The sequence below is a fragment of the Aedes albopictus genome, chromosome 1 (assembly GCF_035046485.1).
Source record: "Aedes albopictus strain Foshan chromosome 1, AalbF5, whole genome shotgun sequence".
NCBI classification, from domain to species: domain Eukaryota; kingdom Metazoa; phylum Arthropoda; class Insecta; order Diptera; family Culicidae; genus Aedes; species Aedes albopictus.
Window position 1 is genome coordinate 44,208,823 of NC_085136.1, and position 19,628 is coordinate 44,228,450.

The 19,628-nt window shown below is 43.5% G+C and overlaps 2 protein-coding genes across 2 annotated transcripts; one reads left to right on the forward strand and one right to left on the reverse strand.

The window, feature by feature from the left end:
• Window positions 1-507: 507 nt before the first annotated feature.
• Window positions 508-2,762, reverse strand: LOC134284849 (facilitated trehalose transporter Tret1-like). Its single transcript, XM_062844243.1, has 2 exons — window positions 1,564-2,762; window positions 508-1,504 (listed from the first exon to the last, which is right to left on the reverse strand). Exons 1-2 carry the CDS (start codon window positions 2,167-2,169, stop codon window positions 665-667), a joined length of 1,446 nt encoding a protein of 481 aa, XP_062700227.1. The 5' UTR covers window positions 2,170-2,762; the 3' UTR covers window positions 508-664.
• Window positions 2,763-13,251: 10,489 nt separating this feature from the next.
• LOC109402665 (uncharacterized) lies at window positions 13,252-14,176 on the forward strand. Its single transcript, XM_019675364.3, has 2 exons — window positions 13,252-13,620; window positions 13,781-14,176. Exons 1-2 carry the CDS (start codon window positions 13,404-13,406, stop codon window positions 14,023-14,025), a joined length of 462 nt encoding a protein of 153 aa, XP_019530909.2. The 5' UTR covers window positions 13,252-13,403; the 3' UTR covers window positions 14,026-14,176.
• The last annotated feature ends 5,452 nt before the right edge of the window (window positions 14,177-19,628 follow it).

Below are 19,628 nucleotides of genomic sequence, written 5' to 3' on the forward strand. Positions count from 1 at the left end.
TTGTTTTGGGTGTAGTAGCCCTACCTGCGCGATGTAGGTATCGCGACTAATCTAGACAGAAACAGAAAAACAATCTGATTAAATAGATATTCGACGCGCACCAAAATCTGTGCTGCTGTGCGCCAGTGAAACTTGGTGTGTATCAGCGGAGAACTTTCAGCGGCTGCAGGTCTTCATCAATAGATGTCTACGGTATAGAATTCGTCCATGGTGGCATCACCATTGGATCTCCAACGTGAAGCTCCATCGTCGATAGCGACAGAAATTCGGGAGCGAAAGAGGAGGTGGGTAGGCCACACTCTACGTAGGGGCGAGAACGAAATCTGCAAGAAAGCGTTAGATTGGAAGGAACCTTGCTCATGGCGGCGCAGCTTCAACAAGGAAATAAAAGAAGTCGACAAGGCGCTGGCTGGCAAGTATTATACCTAAATTGGAAATGGTCCTGAAGCTGATTTGAGCATTCCTGGGTATATTTCCGAAAACATGACCACATGGTAAAAACATGAGTTTAGGGGAATAAATCGGTATCTAAAACAATTTTATTTATATATGTAAGTACATAATTCTACAGTATTTGTACAAAAATTCTATAGAAGACAACCACAGCTATTTGGAAACCATTCTCCATCTGCAAACAGCTACGACCTTAGTCTTCAGCAGAACTCTATTTCTCATCGTCTTCCATAGCTCGATTTACGTGACCTTTAGTCCCTTGCACCTTCTCCCCGGACAGAATCCGTTGGATTTCCACCAGCGAGATTCCCTTCGTTTCCGGCACTATGAAGAACACAAAGATGGTACCAACCAAGGATATCCCCGAGAACAGCCAGAACGCTCCGGATATCCCAAGGGCATCTCGCAGGTTGGTGAAGACCTTCGTTACGAGGAAAGCAAACAACCAACTGAATGCTCCACCCAGTGGACTAACGTAAGCTTTGACGTTGTTGGCGAATAGTTCCCCGATCATCAGCCATGGAATCGGACCGTAGCCGATGGAGAACATGGCGATGAAGAGACACAGCGCCAGGACCGGAAGCCAGCCCAGGTTCTCCACCTGTGTTTCATCGGCTTCCTTGAGCTGGAAGTACACGGCGAGAAGGATCGTGGACACAGCCATGAAGAAATCCGAGATCATCAGCAGAATCCGACGTCCAACTTTGTCGACTATGATGGTGGCCAGAAAGGTGGCAACGACCTGGATGACTCCAACAATGATCGTAGCCGCTGTGGGATCCAGTCCAGAGTTCGCAGCATCAAAGATGGTTGTAGTGTAGAAAATGACGGCGTTCACTCCGGACATCTGATGGAAGAACACCAACCCGAGGGAGATGATCAACGCACGAATTGTTGCTCGCTGCTGGAAACATTGCAGGAAAGTGATCTTCTCCGCTCGCAGCTTAGCGTCCTCTGCTTGTAGCGTCTCCAACTCAGAACTTTGATCGTAGTGGCTTCCTCGAAGCCACTTGAGCGATTTGGATGCATCCTCGATCCGATTTTTCTCAATCTGAAAAGTAAACTCTACGTAGTATTTCTAGTGTTTGACACATTACCATCGGAACTTACGAAATATTGCGGACTCTCGGGCATGAAGAAAAAGATTGCTCCGAAAGCAATCGGGATAACGGCGCAAATGATGCTAAGCACCTGTACGCTCACAGCGGCACCTACTGCATATCCGAACAGAATTCCAAGCGTGATGAACAGCTGGAAGAACATTCCCAACGCTCCCCGAATCGATGGATCGGAAATCTCAGCTGTATACGCCGGACCCGATATAGCGAACGCACCACCTCCAACACCGAGGAAGAACCGCCCCACCATCAACATCGCAACATTGCTCGCAAAGATGATCAGCAGCCATCCGAGCATCAGTGGCAGCACCAGCAGCAACATGGCCCACTTTCGGCCAACCATCTTCATTAGAATCCCGATCGGGAAGCACATCAGTGCCGCGCCCAGATTGGCCATCGACCCGATCCAGGAGAACTCCTCCGCATTGATGGGGAACCCGTATTCCTCGTTCTGCACCAGCGGGATCTCCGCTGGCGAGGTCCATCCGAGGAAGGTTCCCGCTGCCAGGGCACCACCGGACGCAGCCAGTGCGGCGATGTACTGGGGCAGCTTCCGGCTGGGATTGCCGACCACGCTTTCCGTTGAGGAGCGTGTCATTGTTACAAGACACTAATATCAGAACTTATTATGAATATTATTCAAAGACAAGCTGATCATCGCCGCGGAAGATGGGTGACTACTGAAGATCCCGACCGGTCTGGGATATCTGGCATAGCCGGGAGGTGCACACATTTGGTACTTGCTTTTTCCGATAAGATAAACCGAATTGTTGTACAACTGATTAATAATCAATTTTTAACGATGACTGACGCCCGGCCAGACTCCCCCTGTGCTTGTGCTGTGATAATGCGATGCTGACAGTCAGTGTTATCACATCGTCGATTGTTATTGCTCCCGGGAAAGGAGATTTACGGACCATGTAACCGCTATCAATCATGAAGACAGTTCATTTTTTGGCGAATCGATCGACGGGCCTTTCTCATGTGGAGTAAGATTCACTCTTACTTGTGCTGCAAACTTGATTCGTCTGTTCTTCAGGAGAAGCGGCTCAGAACAGCTTCTGTTTTCCAAACTAGAGGCGGCTGATCAACATCGGAGTGCCAGTGACGGACTCTAAGCTAAACTGTACACTCTGATCGCTCCAGTTAGGCTCTGCGAAAACAGCGAAAAGAAAGCATGACAAGAATACATACTATATCCAACGGCAGTAGTAGCAGGGAAGAACACGTGATTGGAAACTCGGTACGTGAAATTGCAAATCTCGTTATTTCATCCAGAGCACCCGCAAACTCGCTGATCTACTGAAGGATCTCATGTTTGGCATTGTAGCGTTGCAGGAGGTGTGTTGGACTGGATCCAAGATGTGAACGATTAGAGGTACTCATACCGTCGCGCGAGCTGAGAACAGCTTTCATCCTCCCGGGCGACATGCAGAGGCTCAAGCGCGCTTTACATTTTACGGAGCCGAATTACTATGCTACAATTGAATTGTTTTGTTTGACTCCATGGGATGTTGGAGCTCTTTCTGATTATTTTCCTCGGACGCAGCATGAATTCGAATTCCGCAAGACGTGACCATCATTCGATTTCTTGTTGCTTATTTATTGTCTCCTGGACTCAGCTGGTGAACTTCAGCTAAACAGCCAGGTAAACAGCCAGCTCCGCTGTTGTTCACTCCAACTCTAGTTCCATCTCTGCTGGAGAAACACCAGCCAAGGGCTGAAAGTCTCTATAATAAAGACAAATCATTCAATCAATCTCTGCTGACTGTTCTGGCGGTTCCTGTTCTGCTCCGCAACGATAAATGTTTTCTGTTGCATCCTGAATCACTTCGATAATTTCATCTTCCGGCTTTACAAAATCAGATTTATACGGCAATGTTGCTGATCCACATGCCGCCTGTCTTTGAGAACGTCATAGACTACCCCCACTTTCCATTTCTAGCTGGGCTGTTCCTCTCCGTATCAACGTGTACAACACACCTCTCACGCCGATAAATAAATGGTCGAGGCCAAGTCCTTCTGGGAATTTCTCGCGTATCATTCGACCAACTTTTCCAAAGTTTCCGAGAACAGTCGAGAGATCGTTATTCGATACCTTCGGTGGAAGATGAAAGACTCGCAAGCAGGGTGCAAAATATTCATAGTCATTGACTGAAAGCAGCACGAATTTAAATATTTCTGCACTCAATATTCAAAACAAACAAATTCATTTTCGCTCTTCCTCTTCACACAGTCAGTCAATTCGTAGTCATTGAATATGAAGCCGATCGAGAAACGTCTTCATAATAACCTACGTTTATGGCTACGATTCTCACCAAAAACACTCCACAACAATCAAATGAGAAAAAAATTGTGTAAAACACCATTAAATGTAATCGAAACGTTATTACTTTATCAGCAATTTAACACTTTGTAAAATGTTTACAAATATTCAGCAGTCCTTCTTCCGTTTAATCCGCGCAGGATCTGACGAGGAAACTCCTTCCGGTTCTCCAGCAGTCCTTTCACCAATCTTCCGCTTCAAACTTTGGCAGTCTTCAACTTTCCGCCATTTTAGAACCAGACACTGCTCAACGCACGTCTTACTCAAACGAAGAATCCAGTAGATCTAATATATTTGCATATTTCTTGCGCAAAAACGCGATTTGGCCCATTCAACTAAAACTAGAATTTAATAAATAGCTTTCAAAAAAAAAAATGTCAAATCGGTCAACTGGTTCAAAAGTTATGATTTTTTGAAAATTGTTAGTTGGTTTGGTCACCCTAATGATGAAATAAAAAAAATATGGGTCTACTAACTATATGCGAAGAACTATAAACCCACCAATTTTAACGACAATCGGTGTTACACTCTATTGTTTTTCTATGGAATGGTTGTACATATATTTATTGTGGTCATATCTCCTCAGTAGACGATCGTGGACGGAAAAACTGACCCTTGTTTGAAAACTCTTTAGATGAACTTTCTGATAAGAGTATCCTCATGTGCACCTTTTTGCCCCTAAAAAAATATGTTAATCCCGAAAAATCGACGAAAAAAATCCTAAATTTTCTGAAAGCTCATCTCATTTAATTCTTTCAGCTTTGATGTCTTCAGCAAAGTTGCGTATTTTATTGATACGTACAGCTTTGCTGTACATTATATACGTCTAAAAATTCAAAAAATGTATGGTTTGCTTAAAAACGAGCTTTTGGGGTCAACTTTCAGACACAGGCCTCCATCTCCATGGGTGTGAAAATTACAGCATTGACGTCTACAGGAAAGTTGTTTGGAATCAAAAATGCTACAACTTTGTTGAAGACGTCAACCCTCTCTCAACAATTCAAATATATATATATATATATATTATATATATATATATATATATATATATATATATATATATATATATATATATATATATATATATATATATATATATATATATATATATATATATATATATATATATATATCTCACTTTAAGGGGGATCAATCCAAAAACTCTAACTGTCAAAAGATGGCGCTGGTCATTCCCATCAACTTTGCCGAAGACATCATTGCTCTATTTCCTCAATCCTACGAGCTGTTAATTAAGAGCGTGAAAATGGGAATATAAACCATTGTGCACCCTAGTATTCTACGAATGAATAAAAACCGGTTCATTTATAACCATGGATCTGACAACACGTACACTACCGGTCATAAGTATGGACTCACAAAAAGTAATGCAACAATAGAGATAAATGACATTTCAACAAACGAACACTAGCACGAAATTTTCCTCACACAAATATGCACGCCAATACAAAGGCTATTCAGATTGCATATGAAAATATTATCCAATCAAATTGGGTAAAACGGGTAAATAATTATAAAACTAACGTCCGGTGTAAGGGTGCAAATATTTTCCTCACAGTTTCACAACTACATCTACAAAAAAGGCACGCATACATTTGAACGTGATTACCACTATATTGCATCACCCTGACTCACCTCGATATCTCTAAAACCAGAACACCTACAAAAATGCTGCCTCCAGAAAAGTTGTTGCTAACAACTTTGCTGAAGACAGCATATTAGTAAGTCCTCAGGTTTTGAAGTTGTCGAGGTGAGTCAGGGTGATGCAAGTTTGTTGAAATACTTTTTCTGAGTCTATACTTATGACGGGTAGTGTACATCACGCAACACTCATACTGGTTTAAAAAAAATTAAAACCGTGCAAACGGAAGTTGCTACTCAGTGATTGACCGGAGCAGTCTAAATTGCACAGCGAACCGGAAGGGGCTTGGAATTATTGATTGTTTTTGTTTTGATTTGTGAACGTTGAATGCAATAACTTTTTAATTCGATCGTATCCAGTGAAACAGTACGCAAGTGTTTTTTCGTTCCTTCTCCGTTGATTGTAAAGATCTTCCTGTTGTGTTGTGAAAACCGACAAAAGCCACATTCTCCCGAACAGAATAGGCTGGCTGTAGTGATAACGACAGAGCTTTTTTATCTTTTTTGTCAAATGGGAAATACAAGCAGCGACTCAGTATCGTGCAATTATTATTGCTTATCCAGAGATATCATCCAACTTGGCGGAGTGAAGAAGACAAAGAAGACCTATTCCGCAAACGTCAAACTGCTACACACTTTAAAAAGTATGCACACAACCTATCAACAAAAATATATTGTTGAAAATTTTAATCATGTTTAATGGCGTTCAGCTGCATACAAAAGTGCTGAAACTACACATAATATAGTTTAAAAATAAATTACATATTGTGGCACTAATTGTGATTAAATAAACCATAAATGGAACAATTTGCATTATTTTTTATTTTTATGGCAACCAAGTGAGTGAGTGCTTTTTAGCGTAAACCGAGCACTTTTAACGTTTGCGGAACGACTGCGGCGGTCGAAACCACCACAGCCCCGTTGGATTTTTTCTATTTTACCGCAATATCTTCCCGATGATTATACACTGGAACAGTGTTGCCACATTTTTTTCGGTTTTCATCTGTGATTTTGGTCAAAAAAATCTTTTTCATCTGTGAGAAATTTCAGAAAATCTTAGTAAAAATCTGTGATAGGTTAAGGTCTCCAAAATCGAATATTTTTGAACAATTTGTTTAAAAAAAGACGGAAAAAATGTTCTTAGAATAACGTCGACCAAACCACTCCCAGGTTGCATCTGAAGATCATCAGAAACCACAAGAACGTCGAAAACAATGCGCCTGAGGCTTGGCCTAGGCCATCCAACTAGAAGATTTAATATCTATTATTTAAATTTGAGTACCTGAAAATTATAATAAAGCTTTTTTTTTCACGAAAGTCATTGTCATTGTTTTAAAAATCTTAAAAATCTTTTTCATTACAAAAATCTTTGATCTGTGATCACAGATATCTGTAGGCAAAAATGGGAAAAAATCTGTGTAATTCGAGGTAAATCTGTGTATGTGGCATCACTGCACTGGAACACGGCTTGCGGTAATGACCAACATAAAAATGTTTTTAAATTTACCATGGCAAAACGTGATCATCGAGTCATAAACGCTTCTTGAGTGCGTTTTGTTTCCCCTCATATCAACCGGTTCGATAGCCGAGTGGTAGCGTGCGAGCCAGGCGATCTTAAGGTTCTTGGTTCGAATCCGATTGCCAACAGAAACTTTTTTTATTTGTAAATCGAGTCCATGGTAAAATTGAAAACATTAATCTGTTGAAATGAAACGAAAATCAGTCTGCACAAATTTAGTGGTGTTGTGTATTTAAATTGACCCTCAGAATAGTAATTTCAACCGCAAGCCGTCTTTCAGTGTACCGATTATAGGGTGGCTGTACCAATTATGGCACTACCTAAGGAAAACTATTTGTACAAAAATAACGAGAAGACCAACAAATGTCACCAATATGTTAAAAGATAGCTTAGTTTGCATACTTTACAGGAAAAATATAGAAACTGAACCAAAACTACTTTTAGTATTTATTACAGCGTATGCCAATGGTAGGAACCCTAGTTATGGCAACATTTTTTAACTTCGGTTCCTTTTCGCACTATTTGCATGCATTTCTTATGGGGTTCGCCATAATTGGTACACTATGGCGAATTTTTTTTTTCTTGTTGATTTACATCGTTAAAGCCTTTAACGTCTAAATCAACAAGAAAAAAAAATTAACTAAATTACTAATTAACTAAATTGATTTACACAGTAATGGCGAATAATCGATACTATGACCCTTTTGCATGTAAAGGCGGTGCGGCGAAGTTTGCTTCACGCGACAGTTTGATACGCTGTGCCTCTCGGTATCCTGAATACGAGAACTTTGTCTGACAGTGTCTCGCGCGGTTCTATCAACAGGTGGCAGTGTGCTCATGAAAATGATACCGGGCAAACATTTTTGACGAATTTCCTCTAAGAGTAACGTCTGTTTGTCTGTGTTACATCCTTTCCGCGCAGTAAATTGGCCGCCGCTGCTTAACCCGTTCCAAGTTCCAACAAAATAAGCATCTCACTCAAAGTGCAAATTTTCGGTAATACCAATCCGTGTGATCAATTATGAATTTCAAATAACTCAACGTACATATGTACAGATGGGTAAATTATTGGTTAAATTGGGAAAAAATCCACAGCTCAGGTGAGATTTGAACTCACGACCTTTATTCGCTAGACAAGTGCTTTACCAGCTAAGCTAATCTCATCGATCTATATCATCTTCCCCTAAACCGCAAATATAACCATCTCTGTTGTACATATGTACGAAGAGCGATAGCGATTTGTTTATTGTTTGAAACTGTTTGCTATCGTACAGGCATCGCTTCCCCAACCACTTGTAGAGGAAGAACAATTGCTACCTGGAAGGCGATTAAACGCGTCGTTCGCATTCTGTTTGATACGATGGATAACTACGTAGAGGTAGATGCTCGAAAACGACTCACTCAAAGTGCAAATTTTCGGTAATACCAATCCGAGATTGGAGATTAGAATTGAACCTTATGACAACTAAGTTGCTGGGTCATTAATTGGCTCGGTAGCTTAGTTGGTAAAGCACTTGTCTAGCGAATAGGGGTCGTGAGTTCAAATCTCACCTGAGCTGTGGATTTTTTTCCCAATTTAATCATTAAATTACCCATCTGTACATATGTACGGTGAGTTATTTGAAATTCATAATTGATCACACGGATTGGTATTACCGAAAATTTGCACTTTGAGTGAGATGCTTTGACGAAAAAAATGGTGTAGTCCCAAAAAAAAATCTTCATTGTAGGTCCTCAATATCTGATAATTTTCTCGAGTTCTATTTCAGCACAACATCTACGCTATCTTTATATTCTGATCCGTATAGATACAATAGGTGAATTCGGATGACCCCCATTTGTAGAGGAGCTAAGTGAGATAAGGTGAAAATCATTTGTCGAAACGGGATGCCCGATTAAGATTAGTTTTCCTAGATAAAACCAAGCTATGAACACAGTAACAACTACTGTGAACTAAAAGGCATAGTGCCAACTAAAATACAATTCCAGGATGACTGATGGACCCAAACCAATCTATGAAACCTCGTCACCCTGTGATCGGGAGATGTTATCCATCTGGATAACAGGGCACATTGTTATGTGTTATGCTGCGTCAATTTGTGATGTCTCTTATATGTACATTTGTAAGGTTCTGTATGTTGTGATGTGTTAATACTCAGTAATAACTAATTTTCTTTTATTTTTGTAACAAACTCCTGGAGGAATCCCAGGAGAAACTTCTGGAGGAATCCGTAGTGGAACTTTTGGAGGAATTTCAGGAGGAATCCCAATAGATACTCCTCTTTTTTTATTATCTCTATTAACCCTAAAAGAGATACCTGGGGTCCATTGGACCCCAGACGCCTTTCAGAGCTTGTCTTTGATGGAACACACTCAGCGAGGTGACGAAACTGAGGCCATGAAGGTATCCCTTTTAGGGTTAAAGAGACTTTCAGCCCGTGGCTGGTTCATCTCTGAGAAGAAACTTCTGGAGGAGTTCCAGGAGGAGCTTCTGGAGGAATCCCAGGAGGAACTTCTGGAGGATTCCCAGGAGGAACTTCTGGAGGTATCCCAGCAGGAACTTCTGGAGGAATCCAAGGAGGAACTCTTGGAGGAATCCCAGCAGAAACTCCTGGAGGAATCCCAGGAGGAACTTCTGGGAGAATCCCAGGAGGAACTTCTGGAGGAATCCCAGGAGGAACTTCTGGAGGAATCCCAGGAGGAACTTGTGGAGGAATCCCAGGAGGAACTTCTGAAAAAATCCCAGGAGGAACTTCTGGAGGAATAGCAGGAGGAATTTCTGGAGGAATCCCAGGAGGAACTCCTGGAGAAATCTCAGGAGGAACTTCTGGAGGTATCCTAGGAGGAACTTCTGGAGGAATCCCAGGAGGAACTCCTGGAGGAATCCGTAGTGAAACTTCTGGAGGAACCTTAGGAGGAATTTCTGGAGGATTCCAAGGAGCAACTTATGGAGGAATCCATAGTGGAACTTCTGGAGGAATCCCAATAGATACTCCTGGAGGAATCTCAGGAGGAAATTCTGGAGGAACCCCAGGAGGAACTTCTGGAGGAATCCCAGGAGGAACTCTTGGAGGAATCTCAGCAGAAACTTCTGGTGGAATCCCAGGAGGAACTTCTGGAAGAACCCCAGGAGGAACTTCTGGAGGAATCCCAGGAGGAACTTCTGGAGGAATCCCAGGAGGAACTTGTGGAGGAATCCCAGGAGGAACTTCTGGAGGTATCCCAGGGGGAACTCCTGGAGGAATCCCAGGAGGAACTTCTGGAGGAATCCCAGGAGGAACTTCTGGAAGAACCTCAGGAGGAACTTCTGGAGGAATCCAGGAGGAACTTGTGGAGGAATCCCAGGAGGAACTTCTTTAGGTATCCCAGGAGAAACTCCTAGAGGAATCCCAGGAGGAACTTCAGGAGGAATCCCAGGAGGAACTTCTTTAGGTATCCCAGGAGAAACTCCTAGAGGAATCCCAGGATGAACTTCAGGAGGAATCCCAGGAGGAACTCCTGGAGGAATCGCAGGAGGAACTTCTGGAGGAATCCTAGGAGGAACTTCTGGAGGAATCCCAGGAAAAACTTCTGGAGGAGTCCCAGGAGGAACTTCTGGAGGAATCCCAGGGGGAACTCTTGGAGGAATCCCAGGAGAAACTCCTGGAGGAATCCGTAGTGAAACTTCTGGAGGATTCTTAGGAGGAACTTCTGGAGGAATCCTAGGAGGAACTTGTGGAGGAATCCCAGGAAAAACTTCTGGAGGAGTCCCAGGAGGAACTTCTGGAGGAATCCCAGGGGGAACTCCTGGAGGAATCCCAGGAGAAACTCCTGGAGGAATCCGTAGTGAAACTTCTGGAGGATTCTTAGGAGGAACTTCTGGAGGATTCCCAGGAGCAACTTATGGAGGAATCCGTAGAGGAACTTCTGGAGGAATCCCAATAGATACTCCTGGAGGAATCTCAGGAGGAACTTCTGGAGGAATCCCAGGAGGAACTCTTGGAGGAATCCCAGCAGAAACTCCTGGAGGAATCCCAGGAGGAACTTCTGGAGGAATCCCAGGAGGAACTTCTGGAGGAATCTGTAGTGGAACTTCTGGAGGAATCTTAGGAGGAACTCCTGGAGGAATCCCAGGAGAAACTCCTGGAGGAATCCGTAGTGGAACTTCTGGAGGAATCCCAGGAGAAACTCTTGGGGAAATTTCAGGAGGACCTTCTGGAGGAAACCCAGGAGGAACTCCTAGAGGAATCCCAGGAAGAACTATTGCAGAAATCCCAGGAGGAACTCCTGGAGGAATTCCAGGAGGAACTTCTGGAGGAATTCCAGGAGCAACTTCTGGAGGAATCCCAGGAGGAACTCCAGAAGAAATCCCAGTAGGAACTTCTGGAGGAATTTTAGGTGGAACTTCTGGAGGAATCCAAATTGATACTTCTGGAGGAAGCCCAGGTGGTACTTCTGGAGGAATCCTAGGAGGAACTTCTGGAGGGATTTCAAGAGGAACTTCTGGAGACATCCCAGGAGGAACTCCTAGCGGAATCCCACGAGACACTCCGAGATGAATCCCAGGAGGAACTCCTGCAGGAATCCCAGTATAAGTTCCTGGGGGAATTCCAGGAAGAACTCCAGCAGAAATCCCAAGAAGAATCCCATGAGGAACTTCTAGAGGAATCCCAGGAGGAACTCTTGGAGGAATCTCAGAAGAAACTCCTGGAGGAATCCCGGGAGAAACTCCTGGGAGAATGCCAGGATAAACTCCTGGGGGAAATTCAGGAGGAACTCCTGGAGGAAACCCAGGAGGAACTTTTAAAGAAATCCCAGGAGGAACTCTTGCAGGAATCCCACGAAGAAATCCTGGAGGAACTCCAGGAGAAATCCCGGGAGGAATCAAAGGAGGAACTTCTGGAGAAATTCCAGGAGAAATTTCTGGAGGAATTCCACGATGAACTTCAGGAGGAACTCTAGGATGAATTAATCCCATGAGGAATCCCAGGAGGAATCCCATGAGGAACTCTTGTAGAAATGTCAGGATGAACTCGTAGATAAATCCCAAAATGAATGTCTGGAAGAAATCCTGGAAAAATTCCAGAATCAACTGTCAGAGGAATCCCAGAAGGAACTCTTGAAGCAATCCCAGAATGAACAGCTGCTGGAAGAATCCTATAGGCACAACTCCTGGAGGAGATCACAGAAACAACTTTTGGATCGATCTGGAAGAATCCCGTGGACAACTATGGGAGAAATCCCTGGAACAACTCCTGGAAGAAAATTAAGAACAAATCCTATGGAAATTCCAAGTACAGCACTTGGACTGCTTCCCTGGAGGGTCTTGTGGAGTAATTCATAGGAAGTCGTAAAACAAATCTCAAGAGGAATCGCTAGCGTAGTATCATAGCCACAGATTGTTCCAGATTCTCCCTAATTTTAACTGAATCTGGATGTTCGTCCTCATCTCATCCTCAGCTACTCAACCTTAATTTACTGATTTTCATTCAGTAAACATCAGTTTCGACAAAACAAATGCTATGTTCGAAATTCGAACTTAAGCCCAGATTTGTGTTCGAATAGAATTGCTCAAGAAACTTCTTGAAACACGGCTTCTTGAACGATTCAAGCAAGGAATTCCCCACCCCATGCTTGATGCCATGATAGGCGAAGAAATTCCTTCTGAACTGCAAGCAGCCCTTTACTCTGAGTAAAGTATGGGTAAATGCTGAAACAGTTTACTTTGCTCAAGTCAGGTTAGCCTTGAGTAAATAATCATTTTTATTCATTTGACCGTCCAGCAGCAAGGAGCCGCTGCGAAACAGTAATCCATGCCGTGTCTCAACTTTTCGCGCCAACTTCAGGGCGTGAGAGTGTTTGTATTGCGCTCAAACGCAAGCCCGCGTTCCGGTGTAAGGGAGACACGCATCGACGTAGTCGGCATTCTATCAAGGCGTTAGCTCCGGGCATCCAGCGTTGTCTCTCCACCACCAAATGAAACCCTAGGTAGAAAGAGGTACTAGTACATGCTCGATGTGGCGTGGCATCTTTGTGATACCACCGGCGCAACTCGTCGGAAAACGATAAGATTAACTCAACAACCGTTTGTGTGGGGTCACATATGATTCGACAGTACTGCTGCGAATAAACGTTCATTTTTGGTGAATCACACTTCTAGTGAGAAACACAAAGAGAAAACAGAAGAATATCATTCGATCGTGAAACAGCACGCAAGTGTTTTAGTTTCTTTTTCGTTCCGTGAATTCCTTTCTCGTACGCTGCTGTGAAGCTATTCCCGCTGTGTTTCTAACGAAAAAGTGCAGCTCACATTTGCAATAACGATAGTGCTCCTTAGTACATTGGAATCATGGGAAATATGATGTTTATGTTTCCCCAAGATATTAAAACCGCAAGACCATTCAATTCGAATGGAGAACTGCCAAAAAGGTGTGCCTCTCGGTATCCTGAATACGAAGACTTCCGGATGCGGCTGACATCGCTCAATATCATCGAACAGCCTCAGTGGAATCCAGTGGAAATACGACTCCTTGCACTGGAGGGATTCTTCAATCCTGCATTGGATGGTAAGAGACAGGAAACGCTGACGTGTTGAAGCATGGTTGTGATGCAAACCCATTCGCGATTGTGAAATTGTAGGGTTATGAAATTACGTTCACAGAATTGGACCAGGAATAGTGTTTTATGCGTAGGTGTATCACAACGCTTCTTTCCTTTCGTTATCAGATTATCAACCGGGCATTTCGAAGCTGAAATGCTTCTGCTGTGGGCTAGTTGCCAACACGGTAGGCAACACCAACCAGCTGTACCAGATTCATGCCAGAAACGATGGACCTCCGGATGGGGATTGCGGATACTTGGAGTACGTGATGGGCAGTGAGACTTGTTTCGATAAGGGTGGTGGAGAAGGCGGATGGCAATCGTGCATGAGTTGTAGGCTGTGTTCGTGGGAGTTTCAGATGGAATCATGAATCTTTTAGGTATCGCAATAGAAGTATACCACTGAGCGCCAGAGGCGTTTCGACTGTGATTCAGATTTTTTAACCGTATTGTCAAATAGATTGCGTTAATATTATGTCAAGGTAAGACCAGTGACGGAAATAAAATATCTTGTCGCAATAAGCAATGAGTTTCATTTTTTTGTCTTTCTCCTACACTAAGTGTTCTGGAAAGGCTATATTCATGCATTTATTTAGTATTACATCAAATCCAAGATAAACCCGAATCAACAATATTTCTCCATAATACACGGTTCGTGACTGCCGTTCCCCATCTTCGGTCACGCCCGATGCTCGCCAAGTCGCGCTCCACCTGATCCACCCATTGTGCTCTCTGCGCTCCACGCCTTCTTGTGCCAACCGGATCTGTCGCGAACACCAACTTTGCAGGGTTGATTTCCAGCATTCTTGCAACATGCCCTGCCCATCGTGTCCTTCTGGTTTTGGCCACCTTCTGGATGCTGGTTTCGCCGTAAAGTGCAGCGAGCTCGAAATTCATCCTTCTCCGTCACACACCGTTCTCCTGCACATCGCCAAGGATCGTCCTCGAAAAGTCCGAGTGCTTGCAGGTCTTCCTCGAGCATCTCTCTCGTTTGTCGGGTGAAGAGCACTGCGTCCAGATTTTAGAACTATTGTGATATACCCTTTTGCTATAAGATACGCAAGTTATCTCAGTATATAACATATAACAGTTATATAACATATTTGTAACTGAGATACCTTGGTATCGACTGAACTCAAGACCATCTATTATTGATGAATAGAGATCGTAAGTTACAGTATGTGACTCCCCCATTCTGGCGAGACTAGCTTTATGAAGCCAACCACGTCCTTGGGAGAGAAGATCCATATGTCAGCAGGCCCTAAAAAGGGCTTGCTGAGAACTTTGAACCTACGTTGAGTGAGTGCACTGCAATAGCAGAGGTTGTGTTCTGATGTTTCCCTCTCCTCGTCACAGAAGCGGCAATTTGAGGTTTGGATTGCTCCGATCTTTTGTAGATGGTATCTGCAGGGGCAGTGTCCAGTTATTAGACCGGTGTAGATGTTGAGATCCCTTTTGTTGAGACCTAATAGTTGTTGGGTTTTCTTGGGGTTTATCGTTACGAGCCATTTGGATTGGCTCGTATGGGGAAGTGCATACCAGTATGATGTGATTTGACTGACCATATATTTGTTCAGTTCCATTTTTACAGAGCAGTCTGAGATCCCGCCGAAGGGCTCAGGGCCAATGAACCTTTCATTAGATCCATTCCTGGCTAGCTCACCAGCAATCTCGTTTCCCTCTAGACCCGTATGTCCTGGAATCCAATATAACTAGAATCGATTGCGTATGGATAAGTTTTCAAAGCCAGAATGCATTCCCACACTAGCTTTGAGTTACAAGTGTAGTTATTAAGCGACTTAAGTGCCGCTTGGCTGTCAGAGAAAATACATATTTTTGCAAACCTATACTTTCTCCTCAGGCATAATAACACGCATTCTAATATTGCATATATTTCCGCCTCAAATACTGTGGGCTACTGTCCTAAGTGGACTGACAGTTTTGTTCTAGGGCCATGGATTCCGGAGCCTGTCAGATTATTCATTTTCGAACCATCTGTGAAGAAATTTATAGAGCCTGTTGGAACGCTGGATCCACCTCCTTCCCACTCCTGGCGGGAAGGAATGAACACAACGTAAGGTAAGTCATAATTGACTACCGTTTCCATCCAGTCACTACAAATTCCTATTGCGGGATTTATGGCAAATTCATTTAATATGCCCTAATTCAAGGTGTTATGCGGCTTTACGCTTACCGTGCCTAGGAATGAATGGTTAGGGGGGTCTTATAAAAACCTAATCGCAAACGGAGCCTGTGGAGTACCAGGGCACCTTCCACAGTATTTTGCTCTTACTGCACTAACCGGAGCAATAGTGCGGTGGACCTTGTGTTTCTCCGAGACAATCAGCTGCCCTTCTTCAATCTAATACTTGAGGCTGAATAAGGGCGGGATTATGAAGATGTTATCAATTAGTTTAAATTTTCACCTATATGGTTTCGCATTATGCGTTTTACACAGTGTATTCTGTGCATCCTCGCCTTTGGCGCACTCAAATCGATACCGATCTGGCTTTATTGTTGCTGTTCTTTTTTGTGCTGTGATTGTTAAGAGTTTAATCTTGCCTAGTTTGGGTAGTGGCTACGGTTAGGATAGCTCAGATCAATCTTCAGCACAAAAGAACAGCAACGATCAATCTGTGTAGACTTATGCAAAATGGTACAGCCCAAGTGGCGTTAGTCCAAGAACCTTATTTTCGTAAGGGGAATTTCTATCTCGGAAACCTTGTGAATCCGGTGTTTGCTACTTTCAGTAAAATTGAAATGGCAAACTCACGTGTCATGCCTCGAGCATGTGTGCTTGTCAACAACGCAATCGTTGCTACACTCATCTCTGAGCTTATTACTAGAGATGTATGTGCTATCACAATCGATGTATCTGTTGGAAACCTCAACAGGAAATACGTCTATTGTTCTGTGTATTTACCGCATGATGAACCATCCCCTACGGATGCTTTCAAGCAAGTCATTGCATACTGCACTTCAAAAGGCCTTTCGCTAATTGTTGGTAGTGATGCTAATGCTCACCATATAATCTGGGGCAGCTCAGACATCAATTTGAAAGGCTCTAGTTTGATGGAATACTTAAGTAGTACAGATCTTGGATTACTTAACATAGGCAACCGCCCAACCTTTTGGTATCTGCTAGAGAGGAAGTGTTAGACATAACTCTTTGCTCTAGCAGAATTAGTCACGAGCTGACCAATTGGCATGTGTCAGATGAAGAATCTTTATCTGACCATCGCTACATCTTGTTTGAACATGTGAATGTTACTTCGCAAACTTTGCGTTTCAAGAACCCCCGGTCAACCAACTGGGATCTCTTTACCGATTTGGTTGCAGCCAAATTTCATAGATACTCACCATCAATTGCCACTCCAAGTGATTTAGATGAAGCCGTTGATACTACAACGGCCTTCATCATGGAAGCTTTTGAAGAAGCTTGCCCTCTGCGGTCTGTGAAGACCACAAGAGGAACCCCTTGGTGGAACTCTGATCTGGCCAAGCTCAGGAAACAATGTAGAAAGAGTTGGAACAGACGACGTTCGGCTGGATCGGAGGCTTTCAGGTTGGCTCGCAAGGCCTACCAGAAAGCTCTTCGGTCTGCTGAACGATCCGGCTGGAAAAACCTTTGTACAAATGTTTCCAGTCTGAGTGAAGCCAGTCGATTGAACAAAATCCTTGCAAAATCTAAGGATTTTCAAGTGAACGAACTTCGTTTGCCAAATGGTGATTTCACTTCCTCTGATGAGGAAGTTTTAGAATGTTTATTCAGTACACACTTCCCCGGATGTGTGGATATTACATCTTCGGATGAACCTGATGTCTTTTCTTGTAGTTATGATTCTTTAGCTTCGGCTCGGAGTATCATAACTTTAGAATCGATTGAATGGGCACTTAATAGCTTTGCTCCTTTCAAATCTCCCGGGGCAGATGGGATTTATCCTATTTTGCTTCAGAAGGGATTTGATCATTTCAAACATGTTTTGAAACAACTACTTGTTTGCAGTTTTGCTACAGGGTATATTCCCAAATCCTGGCGGGATATTACTGTAAAGTTTATTCCGAAAGTGGGTCGTGCGTCGTATGAAGAAGCAAAGAGCTTCAGACCTATCAGTTTGACCTCTTTTCTTCTGAAATGCTTAGAACGCATTGTCGATCATCACATCCGTGATGTTTATCTGGCCAATGTGCCTCTTCATGTGAACCAACATGCTTACCAATCTGGAAAGTCCACTGTGACTCTTTTACACAAAGTTGTTTACGATATCGAGAAGGCATTCGCTCAAAAGCAATCCTGCTTGGGTGTTTTCTTAGATATCGAGGGTGCCTTTGACAACGTGCCTTTCGATGCCATATTGGAAGCCGCACGGGGTCATGGTATATCTCCAATGATTTCCAATTGGATTCACCAAATGCTCAAAAACCGACATCTCTTCGCGACATTGCGTCAAGCGGCGATTAGGAAATTGAGTGTTTGTGGATGCCCCCAAGGGGGAGTCTTATCACCACTTTTGTGGAATCTCGTAGCAGATACGCTATTGAGGCAACTCAATAATAGCGGTTTTCCTACTTATGGTTTTGCCGACGACTACCTAACATTGTTAGTCGGTATGTGCATCAGCACCCTTTTCGACCTGATGCAAAACGCTCTTCAGGTAGTTGAGGGTTGGTGTCGCCAATATGGCCTCTCGGTAAATCCGAGTAAAACATCTATTGTTCTTTTCACGGAAAAGCGAAACCGTAATGGTGTTCGACCTTTACGTCTCTTTGATTCTGATATCAATGTGACTGAACAGGTAAAGTACGTTGGAGTCATTCTTGATTCCAAGCTTTCCTGGACACCTCATGTTGAGTTCAGAATCAAGAAAGCTTGTATGGCCTTCGGGCAATGCCGGCGAACCTTTGGTACAACTTGGGGTCTTAAACCCAAGTATATCAAATGGATTTACTCAACTGTTGTTCGTCCAATATTGGCGTATGGATGTCTTGTGTGGTGGCAAAAGGGCGAAGTGAGAACGGTCCAATCAAAATTAGGCCATCTCCAAAGGATGTGCCTAATGGCGATGTCTGGAGCGTTCTCTTCAACTCCTACGGCAGCGCTCGAAGTTCTCTTTGACGTTGCCCCACTACACATTCATCTCAAACAAGAAGCACTTTCTTGCACTTACCGTCTATGGGTACTCGGTTTACTAGAGGAAACTCCTGTGAACCGCACATCAACACACACCTCGTTGTTTTCACTTTTGGTGAATTGTGACAAAATTGTCCTTGCCCCAAGTGATCTTACAATTGCTTGTAATTTTCCATATAGGACATTTTCCACGAAATTCCCGGGAAGAGTGGACATCTGGTTATCTGGAGAGAAGTATTTCAGACAGCATCGTATGTTACACTGATGGCTCCCTTCTCGAAGGTCGAGCAGGTGCTGGTGTTTATTCTCGTGAGCTAAGGCTGTATCAGTCTTATTCACTTGGTAGACACTGCACCGTTTTTCAGGCCGAAATCTTTGCTCTTATGTGCGGAGTGCAATCAGCACTTCAGCAGCACGTAATGGGCAAAGTAATATACTTCTGTTCAGATAGCCAGGCTGCTATTAAAGCACTTGCTTCGGCCAATTCCAGGTCGAAGATAGTTATCGCTTGTCGAACTCAAATTGAGGAGCTGAATTCAGCAAACGCTGTTCACCTTGTATGGGTACCTGGCCATTCTTCCATCGCTGGAAATGAATTGGCTGATGAGTTAGCTCGCACTGGAGCATCACATGACTTCATTGGCCCTGAGCCAACTATTCCGATATCGAAGTGTTGGGTAAAGCTTCAGACTCACACCTGGGCTGCCACTCAACACAGACAATATTGGAATAGTTTGAAGTCATGTCGTCAAACCAAATTGTATTGTGCTGAGCCATCTCTACGGGTGGCGAAGTATCTAACTAATCTGTCTAAGCAGAATTGCAGCATGCTGGTCAAAGCGT

What these genes read in the sequence shown, in the direction of transcription:
- LOC109402665 (XM_019675364.3), top strand. Translation starts at nt 13,404, where the DNA reads ATGGGAAATATGATGTTTATGTTTCCCCAAGATATTAAAACCGCAAGA. An exon ending in CTTCAATCCTGCATTGGATG is followed by an intron (nt 13,621 to 13,780) that starts GTAAGAGACAGG and finishes TTTCGTTATCAG; the next exon opens with ATTATCAACCGGGCATTTCG.
- LOC134284849 (XM_062844243.1), bottom strand. Translation starts at nt 2,169, where the DNA reads ATGACACGCTCCTCAACGGAAAGCGTGGTCGGCAATCCCAGCCGGAAG. An exon ending in CCGAGAGTCCGCAATATTTC is followed by an intron (nt 1,505 to 1,563) that starts GTAAGTTCCGAT and finishes TTTACTTTTCAG; the next exon opens with ATTGAGAAAAATCGGATCGA.